This window comes from Cynocephalus volans, chromosome 3 (assembly GCF_027409185.1).
Source record: "Cynocephalus volans isolate mCynVol1 chromosome 3, mCynVol1.pri, whole genome shotgun sequence".
In the NCBI taxonomy this organism is placed as follows: domain Eukaryota; kingdom Metazoa; phylum Chordata; class Mammalia; order Dermoptera; family Cynocephalidae; genus Cynocephalus; species Cynocephalus volans.
The window spans coordinates 101823098-101841161 of NC_084462.1; the positions used below are offsets into that span (position 1 = coordinate 101823098).

The window sequence follows — 18064 nt, forward strand, 5'->3', positions numbered from 1 at the left end:
TGAGCTTGGGAGAAAGGGAATGAGAGCTACAGGGACAGGAACTAGGGTCAGAATAGGAATATCCCATCTTTAATTTCCAGCTTCAGTCTCACCTCTTTGACGATATCTTTCCAACCAACAACCTCTTGATTGGACTAATTAAATGGCATTTTCCAGCATTTGACTGCTTCTTTTTGGTAGGGGGGTGGGGGTAGGTGGGGGTAGGTGGGGCTTTTCCTATTATCTCAATGTGATTTCATTGCCATAAACTCAAATTTGACGTAACTACTTAGTTACTACTAATTGTTTCTACTTAGTTACTACTAATAGTAACTACTTAGTAACTGTTCATTATTCTGTCCCCCCCACCCCTCCCCCCACCTTTCTGCATAGTTTCTCTTAATATTAAACATATTAAAGTATAAAATTGGTCATCTCATTTTAACTACATTAAACATTAGATTTTTAATGTTAAGGGCAGACTATAAATGAAAATTTGAAAACTCCTAAGACCACAGTGGTGCATTGGACTTGCCGAGGGAGAGAGCATACCAAGGGTTGCTGGAGGAGGTGAGGGGAGGGTGATGAGAGAGTAATTGGGTGGGGGACATGGAAAAATTGCAATTTGTGGTAATGGGCGTGCTGATAGTATTGATCTGACCATCACATCTTGGGCACAGGTGGTGATGGTCAGTTTTGTACCCCATAAAGATGCATAATCTATTAAAAGCAAAAAACAGGGCCAGCCCTGTGGCACACTCGGGAGAGTGCAGCGCTTGGGGGCGCAGCGGCACTCCCGCCGCAGGTTCGGATCCTGTATAGGAATGGCCGGTGCACTCACTGGCTGAGCACGGTGCGGGCGACACCACGCCAAGGGTTGCGATCCCCTTACGGTCACGAAAAGAAAAAAAAAAAAACTCTTTTCTAGTCCTGAACCTTAAATCACAAACAAAACTTTGAAAGTAAGAGAAGGAGGTGCTTGCTTTGCTGTCTTTTTAGGCCAGTAATGAGGTTCTTTTTTTCTTCATGTAGCACTGAATTTATGTACAAAAAAGCTGTGGGTTAAATTATGGTTCCGGTTTTAGAGAGAAATGAAACATTTGAACAGTGTAAGAAAGAATTGTTCAACATTTAAAATTTACTTGACAGTAACTATTTTTCAAAAGTAATTTGATCGGTGTTCTTTCTGATTTTAGGGCCTATCAAGAAAGAAGATTTCTTTCACAGCTCATCCAGAAGTTTATCTCTGTGCTAAAATCAATCCCACTTTCTGGTAACTATATTCTCTTACTCATTGCATTTGTGAAGTTATCATGTAGATGCCCCTCAGGTATTTGCTCGTCTCTTGTCTAGAAAGTACTATTGGAATGATTTATGTATGTCCTCTCTTTTTAATTATTTTACCAGTCTGAGTGTAGGACTACCTTGAAGATTTTAAAGGCATGGTTATTGAAATGTTTATTTTTTTAGCAAATATTTTTTTATTTAAGTACTAGATCCATCTCCTATATGAGATGCTGGGATTCAACAGTGAACAAGACAATCACAGATCTTATCTGCCTTATATTTGCAGTATGGTGCTGAATACTATCCAAATGACATCAAATACTGTTTGGAGGGGAAGAGGAGAATCAGTTTTGAGATGTGAGCTACACAGCTAAATGGGAAGGATTTCTATGCATCATGGCCCCCATTTATTGATGAAAAAGTATAAATATATACTATATTAAAATTTACTATAAGTACACCACACACACACTCACACACATACACAGGTGTGTATTATGTAACTATGTACCAAGAGGGGTTAATTAAATTACACTGGATTTGCAAGATCTTTATAAGCATTTAATGAATGCAGATAAAATATCACTTACTTAATGAAGGTATATATGCTGTGTAAGATGTCACAATTTCATATTTTATTTGTTAAGTGGAACATAATCTAAGGACAGCTTTATAGGTATACCATATTTATGTTTTTGCATCAGAGATTGTAGCTTTGTTTAAAATATAACAAAATCACGTACACTTTTTACTTTATAGGGTAATAAAAACAATTCAGTTAGGAATAGATACCAATGGTCTAAATCAACTGTACCTGATTTGGTACATGATACTACTACCAGTATCAGTATAAAGAAAAAATTGTTACTTGTTTATAATCTAAGTCTATACTTAATATTAGTATATATAAATATAATCTATACTTAATATTAATATATATAAATCTTAGTGTTAAATGCTTTAAAAATTGATGTCTGTAAGTATGGAGTGTTTATCTAGGGTCATCTAGGTTTAAAAAACAAGTAACCAACAGAACATGGGTCCTGCAGCAATTTTAACAGCCTGTAACCACTTGCTGTTGCCACTGTTGTTTATGTGTGGTCAAAAAACAAAATTTCTTCATCTTGAGCTTTAATCAAAATTTGTCAACTTGTTGACAAAGGAACCAACAAGATAAAGAAAATAGTGTGCCAGTTCAGAGAGATTATGAAGATGGATGGATTATTTAGTTCAGAAATAGAAAGTGAATTTTTAAAAGATTTTACGGATTGTAGTTTCATTTAATAGGGTAATAAAAACACGCTTATGTCAGTTGTTGGAAATCTTTGTAGAATGGTCTAAGACGTCAGGACTGCTGTCAGAAGAAGGAAAAGAACTACAGTATACCTAAGATACAAATGATAAGGATATATTCATGTCTGAAATTGGAAAAACAAGATTTCTGCACTGAACAGTATACCCAGTAGGGCCAGCTAACATTAAAAACATGCATCTTTGTCCACTAGAGAATAGAACTTGAGCACCAGGCATTGTTTTCTAATTTTAAATAGGACATTTCCAGTAATTTTCTGAAGCTTTAAATAAAGATGCAGAATAAATCGTTTGCTTACTTTTAAAATTTTGGACAAAAATATTTTTCTTGGACAGTTGCAAGACCAAGTGATAGCAACAGAGGGCTGGATTGAATGAACTTAATTTAAAAATTGCTCCTTTAAATTCTTTAAACAGCTATATGACCTAGACTACGTCTCAGAAAACCCAGTTTCTGTTTCTAACCAGCTATTATCTAGTTCTATACCTTTATCAGGTTATTTCTCTGGTACTCAGCTTCTCACCCGGAAAATGAAAATCTAGAATAGGTGTTCTCTAAGGTCTTTTTCAGTTATTAAATTCTATGGTGCTGTTATTTCAGGTTCTGGATTATAGACATATGTTAACTGGAAAAGTTCCAGTAATATTTCCATATATATTAGTAACAACAGTATTCACATTTCTTTCTTTACATGAAGCCTTCCATTTTCCTGTATACTACAAATAAGTTAAATATGTGGATTTTGTTTAAGCATCTGTAGGGTGCCTTCTGCTGGTCTGGCACTGGGTTATTTGCTGCTGGGAGTCCTTAAACTAGGCAATAACAGGGACCCTAAAATTATCTCTATTTAATTGAAACAGTCTTGGCGGGATGGTTTTAGCTAGTAAAATGGTAGACTATTTTCTGGTATTAGGAAAAAGCTTGTACTCTGAAAGAGTTTCATGTCACAGGGTTGTAATTATTTAAAAACAAAAATAAATATTTTTAAAAATAGTACATTATGTTCAAGTGTAGCATAAAATAAGATAGTGGTTTAAATAATATTTTATTGCTCTACATGTCATTATGTATTACTTTTGACACAAAAGTAAATGCCATACAGTGGAAAAAAGTAATAAAAGTTACCCCTCTAACTAGTTTTCTATGTGTTTTAAAGATAGATGTGTATATGTATCTCATATGTACATCTGTATGTATCCATATATAAATATACATGTGTAAATGTGCATATATACATATATGAGTATATGTATGTGCTTATTCATATGAGAGAACTTTTAGAAGTTTAGTATGTGAAGATAATAGGAAAGTGGAGCAAAAATTGATATAAAACTGCTTTCCAGTTTTTTTATCTCCAAATTTTTTCAAAATCTAATCATTAAGAACAGATTTCTAAAATTAACACTTTAAAAATATCTTTGCAAACCTGATTTTTAAAATGCACTTCTAACCCAAGCTAGGTTTTTCATTTTCTTATATTTGTAGAGCTAAATATCAGGGTAAGACTAGCCTCTTTAAAAATATATGTGAGATACTTTCTCTGAATTATAGTCTAGTTCTGATAAATAAGAGACAAGTGGCTTTGTTTAAATTATTAAATAACTGCCAATTTTAAGAAATAGCACGCAAAATGGCCTAGTAAAAAAATTCTAACACGTTTTCACTCTTATGTCTAGAACCTGTTACTATGGACAAAGTTCATTACTGTGAAAGATTCATTGAACTTATTATTGATCTAGAGGTAAGAAATATACAGTGACTCTGTTATATAATCATTAAGGGTCTAAGATTAAACATATGACCATATGTGAAATATTTCTTTGTCACCTGACCTTAGTTTGTATCTATTTCAAGGCGTCACATGAGGAGGAAGTCAGTCACAAATAATTGGCCCTTGAGGTTTTCAGATGACTGTCCCATCTAGCATGGGCTGCTTATAGAAAAAAACATTATTAAGTTAGTTATTAAACATAAGTCCAGCAATGGCAACTTATTTTCTGTCATATTTTAATACCCCTTCATATAGAGTTTTATAATGGCTGAAATCATGGGTTTATGACAATCTCTTTAAATAACAGCACTTTTCTAAATGTGCCTAATATTGATGAAGAAAGATATAGCTACTGTTAATTTTTTTTAAAATTAAGATTCTTAAAAAAAGATTTCATGCTGTTAGGTACAGGATTTTGATAGAAAGTTCAGTACAGAGTTCAGATTGAATCCATTTCATTTCCTTTCTCTTTTTACTGTGAGAAATTGAAAGAAAATCTGCTCTTTATCTGGAGAAGTAGGTTGGTTTCTTGAAATGAGTATGAGAGTATTTGACCAATAGTCATTCATGAGATCTTCATTCAAATTCTAGCTCTGCCAGTAAACTAATTTATAATAGCTGGGGATCTCAATAACCTCATCTATAAAATGAGAATATTTTATTAGATTAGTAGTATTCAAACTCTCAGAGTTTCTTAGCATTGTCTTTCCGACTGTCATAGGAGAATGAAGGAAGGAGTTTCCACTTAGAGGTCCCAACTCCCTTTTCTGTCATAGCAGCTTCACTTTTAAACTTACTATACATATTGGGATCACATGTGGAATTTTGTTTGAGAACTACTGGCCGAGATGATATATGAGATATCTTCTAGAACTAGATTTTATTTTCAGTTTTATATTAAAAGTTCTACTATCATTATTATTGTTTTTTAAAGCTAGAAACATTGCCACTGAATTTATTTATAGCAAGAATCAGACTCCTTGCTTTGTGTACAGTTTGTCTTTTGGGAGGCTAGAGGGTACTTCGTATATGAGTAACACTTCTGAGTTACATATCAGTACACTTCACCTCTCGCTGTGGAGAATACACAAAAACTTATTGCTTTGATGTTTGTTTTTCCTAGGCTCTACTCCCCACAAGGCGCTGGTTTAATACCATTTTGGATGACTCCCACCTTTTGGTTCACTGCTACCTTTCCAATCTTGTTCATAGGGAAGAGGATGGTCATCTTTTTTCCCAGGTGAGCATTGATGATCTGAACATACTTTTACTGTTTTAATTTCTAAGTTGATCTTTTCCTTACCTCACAACCGGGAGTACCAGGGTGTGACACAAAGTAAGTTTTTGTAAGTATTGAATTGAATGATGTAGATTTCTTTTTTTGTTTGTTTTTTGGGTTTTTCTTTCTTTTTTTTTTTTTCTGGTGGCTGGCTGGTACAGGGATCCATACCTGTGACCTTGGTGCTGTAAGGCTGTGCTCTAACCAACTGACCTAACTGGTCAACCCTAGATTTCTAATTAGTCATTTTAAAGTCAAGTCAAGTCTTATTATATAAAATGAATAGCTGCTTGTATAGGTGGCCTCTAGTAATTAAATATTATAATCTTTTGTTAATTATAGGTGGTTTTATTACTGTACTAAATTATGGTGTTGGGGATGTAGTCCCAAATGTTCACATATTTTGATTTTATGTTAGTAACCACTGTTGAATTTAGTAGATGATGAGCACTAATTTCTAATGAGCTGTGTCCCAATACCATGGCTCTGTCTTTCCTTAAGATGACGGTGATAGGCATTTGATAGCATGGGAGTATGCATGCCCTTAGTCTGCTACCTTGGGTAGGAAGGCAAATGCACTTAAATTTGTTGCCTTGGGTAGGAAGTCTAAGTATTAGTATTTCACATTCCTGTAATGTCATGCAAAAGAAAACATCTTCTGCAGAGCAAACTTCTCATGCTTGTCTTTCAGTGAGATCATAATTAGAGATACAGTTTTTGTGTGTGTTTACATATTCCCTTTATTCTTTTATCTCTTATCTCATTCTCTTTTTAATTTTCTATCTGGTGATTTGCCACATATATTAAAATATATTAAAATCTTTATATCTGATCTGCCATAGATTAGAACCAAAAATAATAAAGATTTGGGGTGAATGCAGCCAGCAGGCTCTTGATGCTGCTGGCACAGAGGGGAAAGCAGGACCGCATTACAGCAGGAACTAAGCCATAGAAAAGGCTTGATGGCCATGGAGACTGCTGAGAGGAATGAATGACTCAGCTTTTCCCACTTCACTGTTTTTCCCTAATAGAAGCAGCACATAAAAAAGTATTTCCAATTATGAAATTTAAAACCCTCTCTGAAAATTCTGCATATGTGGAATAAATAACAGACCTCAGGAGTTCCCTCTAGTGGTGTAGTTTTATAAATTTGCAGTGAGGTAGATAGATAGGTTTTTTTTTTTTGTTTTCCCTCATTGAAATACTGGCATTCTTTTGATAATCTCCTTAATTAAGTCTCTTAAATATTGGGATTGCACTTTAAATATTTCTCTCTAGAAGTAGACCATGTACATGAAGTAGACTTAACAACAATTTATTCATAAGACACATACTTTATTTTCACATATGTAAAACATGTTTCAATATGTTCTGAAATGTTTGTTGTAATGTTTACATTTCAAAGTTTTTCAGCACCTCTGAGAAGGTTTATTATTTTTAATAAACAGTGTTAGGCTTTCTTGCTCTTATGTTCATACAGTTTATTAATTTAAATGTATTCTTTCAGCTTTTGGACATGCTTAAGTTCTATACTGGTTTTGAAATTAATGACCAGACTGGAAATGCTCTGACAGAGAATGAGATGACCACAATTCACTATGATAGAATTACTTCTCTTCAGGTAATTGAAATGTGTTACACCCTCTACTTATGCTGTGTAAGGTTGGGTCATGTTATGATTTAGGTTTTATATAGGTACAGATAGAAAAAGGCATTAATTTAATAGTGTTTTCATCTTTAACTGTTTTAATGTTTCCAATTCTGATGAATTCATGGGAAAAAAATAGTTTTCTTTGATAGTCTGTCTAAATCCTGTGAACCAATGTACTGATGTTTGATACTCAGAAATATTAGTTATGGGCCAGTTTGGTACATTTAAATACTGGCTATTCTGTCAGTTCTATTTTATGAGAGTGTATTTCAGCATATGGCAAGGTATGTCTAAGCATTTTGTACATTTTAAAGATAAGTACCTGATAATGGGACTGAAATTTACCAATGTATATATAGCTCAGATATTCCAAAAAACTACTGTAAGTACCTTTGTTTGTTTTCGATTACTAATCTACTCTTGCTCTTGAGCTCCATTTCCTCTGACGACAGAAGGAAGCTTTTGTTAAAGTAATTCAGTTCTTTCTGTTTTAAAGATTCTTTTTGGGGGGGTAAAGACTCAGTTGAATTTAGGTTCAAACTCTTTTGTAATAAATTCTGCTATCTCTTAAGGAGTCTCTATCTCCCTCTTCTTTCCCTTTAAAATGGCGTCTGGGTACATGGAGACACCGAGATAGCCTCATTGTTTTGGAAGAGGAGTGAGTTCAGATGTGTTTTCTTGCTTTTCTCAGAGCATTAATGTTTTTGTCCTTCTGCCCCTGCCCTTGAAGTAACCACAGCTGGTGTGGCATGTACTCTGTTCTGTTGGCACAGGCAAGGTATGATGATTGATTCCAAGGAACTTGGCTGTTTTCATGTTGAGGAGGCCTCAACTTTGTTCTTGATAATGCTAGTATTCTCCTGAGAATTCACTAATTCATTTGCTGGCTTAGGTGACTAACTCTCAGGCTTGGGTTGCAGAGTCATTTTGCCATTGTCTGCAGTAATCTCATGGTAAGCTCACCCATAGCTTCAGTGTCATCTACAACGGAGTACATGAAAACTGCATCTTTTCTGTGCCATGTGGGCGGCAAGGAAGACTAGTAATATTATCTCAGATACTCTTATCAAATCACCATAGTGTTGCTATTTCTGTTTTCTTGCCACTTACTCCGTGTTGGTTGCAAGTGTTACTCTGTGAAGTCCTCTCTTCCCAGGTCAAACAAAAGCAGAGCACAAGCATACTGTGGTTTTGGCCTCTCCTGCAAGTTATCCCTCCAGTGGGAATTTCCCTTGGGACTTTTCTTTTAGTCTTGTTAGGCCAGTTCTTTAATAAATTGTTTTTTCTCCTCTCCTGTCAGTGAAGCTACTAGCCTTCACAAATTTTCATACATATTCAAAATCGAATTTTAGAAATTAAAAACTGAAACACTGACTCTTCCTTTTTACATTCCTGCTAGAACAAGCCCAGTTTTTTTCCCCATTGTATTGCATGCTTCTGGCTGAATATGGCAGAGGTGACATATGAGAAGCATGTGAGAAAGAGAAGTACATAAATATTTTTAAAAATATATTATTTCCTTTATATAGCTTATGAATTGTAGATGGTTGTATTAACATGTACATATTAATTATTAGTATTTTTTGCTATTCTTTTCTAGAGAGCTGCTTTTGCACATTTTCCTGAACTTTATGATTTTGCCCTCTCTAATGTGGCAGAAGTAGATACTCGGGAATCCTTGGTCAAATTTTTTGGACCTCTTAGGTAAGACAACATGAAAGGAAAACTGTGTATTCTCTTTTGGTATCATGCACCCTGAATTTTACTTTTCTTTATTGCTTTTAATTATTTTTGCACTACTTTAGATACTATTACTTGTTATTTCATTCTGTACTGACATCTAGATCTACCGCTTCTAGCAGTTTGGTATGTTTGAGTCACTTAAGTATAATTATCCATCATTTTTTCTTTTTTGGAAGGGATAAATTTATATTTTTCAGGACTTGTATAATTTTCCTATGTCTTAAATTTTTCTTAGAATAGAACATAAAGTTGGTCAATCCCATTGGTCATAACAACATAAAACAAACCAATGAAGGTTTTATCATATGTGATATTAGGAGTGTGACTTAGGGAAATTACTGCTTAAATTATAAGTTTTTGTTTAAAATTTATAAAATTAGTGAAATTCTCTGGCACTTACCTGTCTGCTAATGCAGTTTTTGGAAAATAATAATAACAACATACATTTATTTACTATTTGATAGACACTCTAAGTTTGTAAATAATTCTCAAAACATTCCTGTTAGGAGTAGTATCCTTTTACATATAATGTGACTGAGGCATAGTATAGCTAAGTAATTTGCCTACATTACGCAGCAAGTAAGTGGCACAGATGGGATTTGAACCTAGGTAGTCTGGTTTCTGAGCCCTGACTTTTAACCACTATGCTCTGTTATCTCCCCATTGTCCTTAACTCTTGGGAGAAATTATGTTTCGTTCATTGACTATTTAAAAATGAAACAAACTGAGGTTGGTTTGGTTGTTCGTTTTCATATGAGGATTTAATAATTTTTATTTTAATACATAGATCTATTTCATTCTTTTAAATAACTGCAAAAGGTTTTATTAAACAGGACTGCCATACTATTTTTTAATTACTCTATTGATGGATCCTTAATTTTTTAAATTTTTGGCTATTGCAAACTATTCTACAACGAGCATCCTTTTTACTTTTATGTAAAAATGTTTGGTACTGATTCCCGGAAGCAGAATGGCTGGCTCAGAAAAGAATGTGTTTTAAATTTATTATATACTGCTAAATTTCCTTCAGAAAATACTGTACCAGTTTACACTTATACTAACAGTGCATGAGGATTGATTTCTCTCTCTACCAACACTGGGTAAATTAGTCTTTAATTTTCGCCAATACAAGGACAAAAAAACCCTCATTGTTTTACTTCACGTTTCCCTGATTATATCTTTCTATATATCTTTCTATTTTTCTTAGCCAATTGCATTTCTTCCGTAATTTTCTTTTTATTATCCATTGTTATTTTGTATTCCATTACTTGTCATCTTATTGATTTTATTTTTAAGGAATATTTATATATTCTGCATACTATTCCTTTGTCTAGTTTGTGTTGCACATATTTTCTCTCAGTTTGACTTTGTTTATAGTATCTTTTGTCATTACAGATGTCTTTCATTTTTAATCACTCTGTCAATTTTCTTTTTAATGACAATATTAAATGCTTTGTGTAGTAGGCCTTCTTTACCATGGGTTAAAAAATATCATTTTGTATTTTTAAAACACTTTTATAGACTTTTTACATTTAATTTAATTGCATAATCCATCTGGAGAATTTATTTTTGCCTACAGAACTCCTTTCCACTCTTAGAAATTATTGAGGATTACAAAGAACATTTGTTTATATGGATTATAACTGTTATATTTATTATATTAGAAATAAAAACTGGATTTTAAATACTTATTTATTCATTAAAAATATCATTTAAAATATATTATATGTTAGCATACATATTATTAATGAAAATGTATTCTCCAAAATGAAAAAAAAATACATAGTGAGAAGAGTGGTGTTGTTTTACATTTTTGCCAATCTCTTTAATGTCTAGTTTAATTGAAGATAGATTTGCAGATAAGCTTCTGTATTCATGTTATTTTAAGATGTTGTTTTGGTTGAATTAAATGAAGAAAGCCTGGCCTTATACAGAGGGAAGCATATTTTGATAGCTTTTTCAAATTATGGGTGGATATTCTTTGATACTTAACAAGTGGTAGTTTGTTTAAAACATTAGGTTCAGAATGGAATCTGAAACCATATCAAAGAAGTCTGTGCAATTAAAATGAATTAATTTGAAAAAAATATGTCTTGATCATGGATGGAAGGACTATTATGGTGTGAATCCTTTCTAAATTGATCTATAGACAAAATTTAATTACAGTCAAAATCCCAGCAGGATATTTTATAGAAATTGACAGGCTTATTCTAAAAATAATATGAAAAGGCAAAGGAGCTAGAATAGCCAAGACCATTTTGGAAAAGAACAAAGTTGGAAGATTTCTATCACCTAACTTTGAGACTTACTATAAAGCTACAGTAATCAAGACATTATGGTATTGAAGAAAGGATAGAAGTGTAGCTCAATGGAGTAGAATAGAAAGTCTAGAAATAGATCAAACGTATATGGTTAGTTGATTTTTTCACTAATGCGCCAAGGCAACTCAATGGAGTAAGGACAGTCTTTAAATAATGGTGCTGGGACAATTAGACGTCTATCCATACGCAAAGTATGAAGTTTGACCCGTACTTCACGTCATATACACAGATTAACTCAAAATGAATCATAGACCTAAATGTCAAACCAGAACTTATAGGACATTATAGAAGAAAATCTTTCATTGTGGTCTGTGCAAAGATTTCTATAGATACCAAAGCACAATCCAAAATGGAAAAAAAATTGAGAAATTGGAGTTTGTCAAAATTGAAAAACTTGTGCTCTTTGAAAAACATTGTTAATAGAATGAAAAATCAAGCCACAAACTGTGAGAAAATATTGGCTAAACAATATGTCTGATGCAGGACTGGTACCCAGAAGTCTTAGAACGCAATAGTAAGAAAACAGCTTACTTAACAAATGTGAAAAGATTTGAACAGACACTTCACCAAAAAAGATAGATGTCAATAAGCCCATGGAAAGATGCTTAATATCTTTAGTTATAAGTGAAATGCAAACTTAAATCATAACAAGATGCTTCTACGTACCTGTTAGAATTATTTTTTTAAAAACAGACAGACAATATTGACTCTCAGCAAGGATGTGGAGCAATTGGAACTCTCATACATGGCTGGTGGGAATTCAAAATGGAATAGTCACTTTAGAAAAAATTGAGTTTCTTGTAAAGTTAAACACACACTTACTATATGATTTAGCATTCCCAAGAGAAATGAAATAGATATAGATATACCCAAGAGAAATGAAAACTTTTGTTTGCACAAAAATCTGTACAAAAATGTATATAGTGGTTGTATTCATAGTTGTCAAAAACTGGATAATGCAAATATCCTTCAACTGGTGAATGAATAAACACACTGTAATACATGCATATAATGGAATATTATTCAGCAATATAAAGGAACCACGTACAGATACACACTACAGTGTGGGTGAATCTCAAATGCATTGTGCTAAGTAAAAGCAACCGGTGTCCAAAGGCTACCTAATTTATGATTTCATTTATTTGACCTTCTGGAAAAGGCAAAATGATAGCAACTGAAAACAGATAAGTGGTTGCCAGGAGCTGGGATGGAGAGCAGATTTGATACAAAGTAGCATGAGAAATTCTTTTGGGGTGATGAAACTACCTAAGTAGTGGGAAGCTGTCAAGCTAATGGTTGTGAATCCAAGTTTTCCAAAATTCTAGTTTTTTTCTTGGAAGTTGAGATTTTATCATTGGTAACAAATACTGATTGTTATTTTCCTTAAGGTACAGGCTTCTTTCATTCAAATTTGAAAAAAATTTTGTCATTTATCCAAGACCGAATGAGCATAGTTTGTTAGTCATTCTCTCAAGTAAAACTTGTGTGCAAAATGTGTATTTCCCATTTTGTCACGCATAATTTTTTAAAAATGTGTACTCAGGAGTCCAAATTGAATAGCATTAATAACTTTTTGCTGCTTCATCAAGGACATTCTTAGATGAAACTGGCTTTAAAAAAAAAAAAAAACTACATGTGGAAATGAGGAATACTGTGATTTATATTACAGATTGGTGCCACTGTCTGGATCCATACCAGCAGTTTTACCCGCCATTGCTTTTTTCACTGGCAGTGTAGATGTAAAAACAGTGAAATAAATAATATCTTATTATTAATATTAAAAAAGTGTTCTCAGTGGAATCTCTGAAAAGGATTAAAGGTTTAGTTTTTATTGCTGGTTTTTGATATTTGCTGCTCATGTCGTACGATTATATTTACTTTTTAAGCTATGTCATGGGATGATATTTACTTTTTAAGCTGTCTGTAGAAATATATGTTTCAAAAGTAAACTAAAATAAAATAAGTTGCTATGAATAAAATTGTTCTAAATATTATTTATTCTGCAGTTCGAACACACTCCACCAGGTGGCATCATACCTCTGTTTGTTGCCAACCCTTCCTAAAAACGAAGACACAACTTTTGATAAAGAATTTCTTCTAGAATTGCTGGTAAATATTAATGTTCTCTGAATTTTGCACGTGGTTTTCCCTACTTTTCTGAATCATTCCTAAAGGTGTAAGTTGGTATAGATTTCTTCTGGGCTAAAGATTAGGTAGATACTTACTGGTTTGGGAATTATATTACCATTTGATTTTGTCAGATTTATCTTCTTATCTCTTGAATTTATTTACTCAAATATTGAATCTCTTAAAACTTCTTTATGGCATGAATTCATTCCATTAGCAAGCATTTATGAGTAGCTTCTGTGTTAGATAGTGGATTCAGACATTGGGAATACATAGGTAGCTGACACCATTCCTGTCTTTAAGGAGGTTACCATTTATACACACACACACACAATACATATGAATAAACATATTTATATATGTTTATTTTAGAAGTGATCATTTATGATTTGATCATCACACATTGTATGTGGGTATTGATATTCAGCTGTATACCCCACCAATATGTATAATCAATTATGGTTCAATTAAAAAAAAACTTAATCACCAACACGAAAGTATTAAGAGGTGGAGCTTTTAGGATGAGATTATGTCATGAGGGCAGAAACATTATGAATGGGATTAGCAAGTTTATAAAAGGGCTACAGGAGTTAGCTATCATCCCCTTTTGTGGCCCTGCCTTTCCTCCATGTGAGGACACCGAGGCAGGCGCCATCTATGAAAAATGGGCCCTCACTGAACACCAAACATACTGGTACCTTGATCTTGGACTCCAGAACTGTGAGAAATAAGTTTCTGTTCTTTATAAATTAAAAAATTAAATAATAAAAGTGATCATTTAAACATAGTGCTGTGAATATTGTCATACCTTTATCACTAGAAAATCTCAGGGATGTTCAGAAATATAGGATAAGTTATCACTGACTAAGTGATTTAAGAATTCTAAAGGTTTTCTCTATGCTTTTTGGAAATGAAGGACTTAATTTCTACATTTCTACATAAATACTTTTTAACAGTTTTTTTGTATTAGTTTTAATTAAAGCAATACTTGATTTTATAAATAAAACATAACACAGAGGTATTTGAGGTTAAAATATGGAAATCTTATCTCCCTTGGACTTTCATTCTATTCCCCAGAGGTAAACACTGTTAACGCTTTCACCTGTATCCTTCCAGATTTTTAAAAATTGTGATTTTAATTTATTTGATTTAGTTTAATAATGTAAGTAATATATGAGTATATTTTGTTATAATGATATAGAAATATAGAGATCAAAACTCAAGTCCTTCCAGAATTTTTTATACATTAACATAAAAATACACTCAATATAGGAATCCAGTTTTGTGTGTATTTTTTTAAAACAAATTGTGTCATGTTATATTCTTCTGTAGCTTGCTTTATTTTTCATTTAATATTATGTTTTTGGGTTTAGACCATTTGTGTAGCATGGATGTACCTTATTTTTAACTTCAGAATAATATTTTATAAAGTGGATGAGTATTTAACCATGATGGATATTTAGGTTATTGGCGGTTTTCACTTTTGCAAATAATGATATAATCCTTGTGTATGCTTCTTTGTACCCATATGTGGACATCTAGGAGCAGTGAAGTGAAATTGTTTGATTGAAGCATGTGCTTATTTAAAATGTAAAAGATGCTGCCAAAAGGTATATATTCCCACCAATAATGTATTAAACTATGTCTCTCTAAGCTCTTACCAGGGTTGGATGTTGTCATTCTTCCCATTTTTGCCATTCTGGATTGGCAAAAAAATAATAGCTTGTTTTAATTTATTGTTTCCTGACTGCTGTAAGATTGAGTAGCTTTTAATATGTTTCAGACTTTTTTGTGCCAAAATATATATTGATACATATATACATTCTGCCTGTACATATGGAGCCATATTAGGCACACTGTTTTGTGATTTGTTTTCCAATCTAATACTTTTAATATAGAAAGTAAAATATAGTCCCTCATTGGGCCGACCCTGTGGCTCACTCGGTACTCCCGCTGCGGGTTCGGATCCTATGTAGGGCTGGCTGGTGCGCTCACTGGCTGAGCGCGGTGTGGATGACACCAAGCCAAGGGTTGCGATCCCCTTACCGGTCACAAAGAAAAAAAAAAATACATAGTCCCTCATTGTAGTAAGGAAGATAGTATGCTAGTTTTGGGGGACAGTGACAGGAAACTAATTGAAGCAGATGTTTTAAGCCTAGTGACAGGTGTTTAAGTGCCATTTGGGGAGAAATCCTTGGGAACCGTTTTAAATTAATTCAAGCATAGAAAATACTTTTTTATTGATATATTTACTTGCGTGAATTATATGTCTTGAGTTACCATCGTTGCCTTTCTGCTTGCAAATGAATTTTTATTGTCTCTGACTGACACGTGCTTCCTAAAATTTCCTTGTGCTGTTTTCTGACAATGTAAAATCCCTTGAGTCTAATTTTTGGAATTAATAATAAATCTTTACTATAGAAGAAATGAGGATTTTTTCCCCCCAAGAATGATTCTAATGGAAAATAGATTTGAGTATAAAATTGATCCTATACCTTTTAGGGTCTTATAAGCTAACATTTTATTTTTAAAATTTGGGTAGCTATGCCAAAAGAAAATAATTTTTTAAATTTAGAGTGCTACAACATTATCTGTCATTTCTTCCCTTTTCTAAAGGATTTCCTCAGGCTTTGGATTTTTCTAATATGCAAACTATTATTAAAAAGTTGAAATATAAATATTGTTTAGATATCACAATATCTTTTTTCCTAAAATAATATTATCTTCACTGAAGAGAATGTGACACATTTTTTCAAATGTGTCATTATTTTAGCATTGTTAATTAGGTAACAAGCTTATTTTTATATTTGAATTAGATTACTATAATATTAAGGTACATAGAGGTCACCATGGAAGGCGACACAGAGATCATCTGGTCCATCTTTCGTTTTATAAAGGAAAAGGCTAAGGGCGTGAGATTAAGAAACTTTCCTGATTGTACATCCCTGACTTAGGACTCATATTTTTTTCATTAGTTAATACTAAGTGCTGTGGTTTTTAAACTCTTGGTGCCAGAGACTTCGACACCATTTCACAATATTACCAATGTTTTTATAAGAAACCTGAGAGGTGCCTGGCACTTTATCTGTTTCACTGAAAAGGAAATTTAAGATCAGGAAGGTTGAAGCAACTTGCCCAGCTTTTACATTGCTCATAACTGAAGAGCTGGGATTTCAAGTCAGGTCTGTCTGATTCAAAGCCTGTTATTATTGGTACCTCTTTCATCTCTGATTTATGGAGAAAACGGGAAAGGAAAAAAAGCTCTTGTTAAAGTGCTACAGTAACTGAAAGGCACGAAACTTCTCATCCCTTCTTCATGGGGAATTTCTCCATAAATTACTTTGATTGAAAAAAGATGCTTCTAACTTTCTGCATGAACCACTTTTCTTTCTTTTAGGTATCTCGTCATGAACGTCGAATTTCTCAGATTCAGCAGTTGAACCAGATGCCTTTGTATCCAACTGAGAAAATTATATGGGATGAAAATATTGTCCCAACTGAGTACTATTCTGGGGAAGGTATGGTAAAGATATGCAGGATTCAGGTCTAATATGAAAATTAATTATGTTAACATGAAACTACGTTACATCATATGTAATTAAAAATTACTCTAGTCTACCCTATACATTAGGGTAACTTTCTGGTACCCTGAAGTTCAACTTTACAAGCTAGAAAAGATTTAGTATTTTGAATGCTTAGCATTAAGAATTTTTATTAAGTCTAACTATACCCTAGTATGTGTATCACCTTGTATAAACTATGACTATAAAGCAGTAAGACTGTGTTTTTAAGGAGATCTAATAATGCAGGAACTGTAGCTTTTATTGTGTCACTGTGAGAGACTGTGTTTGGCAGATCTTTATTTTTCAAAGGCTTTTTTTAGAGACTCTTGAAATCTTTGTAGAATCAGGTAATGACCACCAAATAAAGACATTTTCACTAGTTGATAATAAACCCTTAGTTTTGATCCAAAATGGTATTGCCTAGTTTGTTCACCTACCTATTTCACTAGATTTGGTTCTAAGTGCTTTTCACTCATCCTCTGAGGACAAGAATTTGCCACAGTTGAGTATGTGCAAAAGTGCTGTCTGACATATTTTGAAGGCATATTTCAAAAGAAATTTCAGGAAATCATTATTAGAAGAAATGTAGATATTTTAAAGACATCACAAGTACAAGTATTGATACATTTATTTAAAAGAAAAAATGGTTACTTCAGAGTCATATCCTAGACCCATAACTCCAATAAACCCAGTGTACAAAAATTGTGCTAGATTTCAGAATAGGCAGTCTTCATATCTTTTTATGTCCTTACAGTGGTTAATATGTTATTTTCTCATGTCTAGGGGTGCACACTTGGGTGATAAAGCTATAAAGAAATTTGAGATAATGATTTTTATACAAGTCAGGAAATGGTTACTTTCAGGTCGAAGGAAGAAGCTGTAACTAGGAAGGGGCACATGGGAGAGTTCTGGTATGGCCAAAAAGGTTTTAAACTACTTAAGACTGTATTAGTGTTAAGTATCTTCAAATACTTTGAAGAAGCACTGTTTACAAATGAATCACTGATAATGCAGATTACATGAGTTAATAA

At 33.1% G+C, this 18064-nt stretch overlaps 1 protein-coding gene across 3 annotated transcripts in view; it reads left to right on the top strand.

Moving 5' to 3' along the window:
- Positions 1 to 18064, top strand: part of AQR (aquarius intron-binding spliceosomal factor) — a 106188-nt gene that overhangs the window by 20682 nt on the left and 67442 nt on the right. For all 3 annotated transcript variants that reach the window (XM_063088742.1, XM_063088743.1, XM_063088744.1), the window contains 7 exons: positions 1176 to 1252; positions 4255 to 4319; positions 5473 to 5589; positions 7136 to 7249; positions 8880 to 8983; positions 13350 to 13452; positions 16868 to 16988. In XM_063088742.1, coding sequence (XP_062944812.1) covers positions 1176 to 1252; positions 4255 to 4319; positions 5473 to 5589; positions 7136 to 7249; positions 8880 to 8983; positions 13350 to 13452; positions 16868 to 16988 — 701 coding nt within the window. The remainder of the gene's footprint in view (positions 1 to 1175; positions 1253 to 4254; positions 4320 to 5472; positions 5590 to 7135; positions 7250 to 8879; positions 8984 to 13349; positions 13453 to 16867; positions 16989 to 18064) is intronic.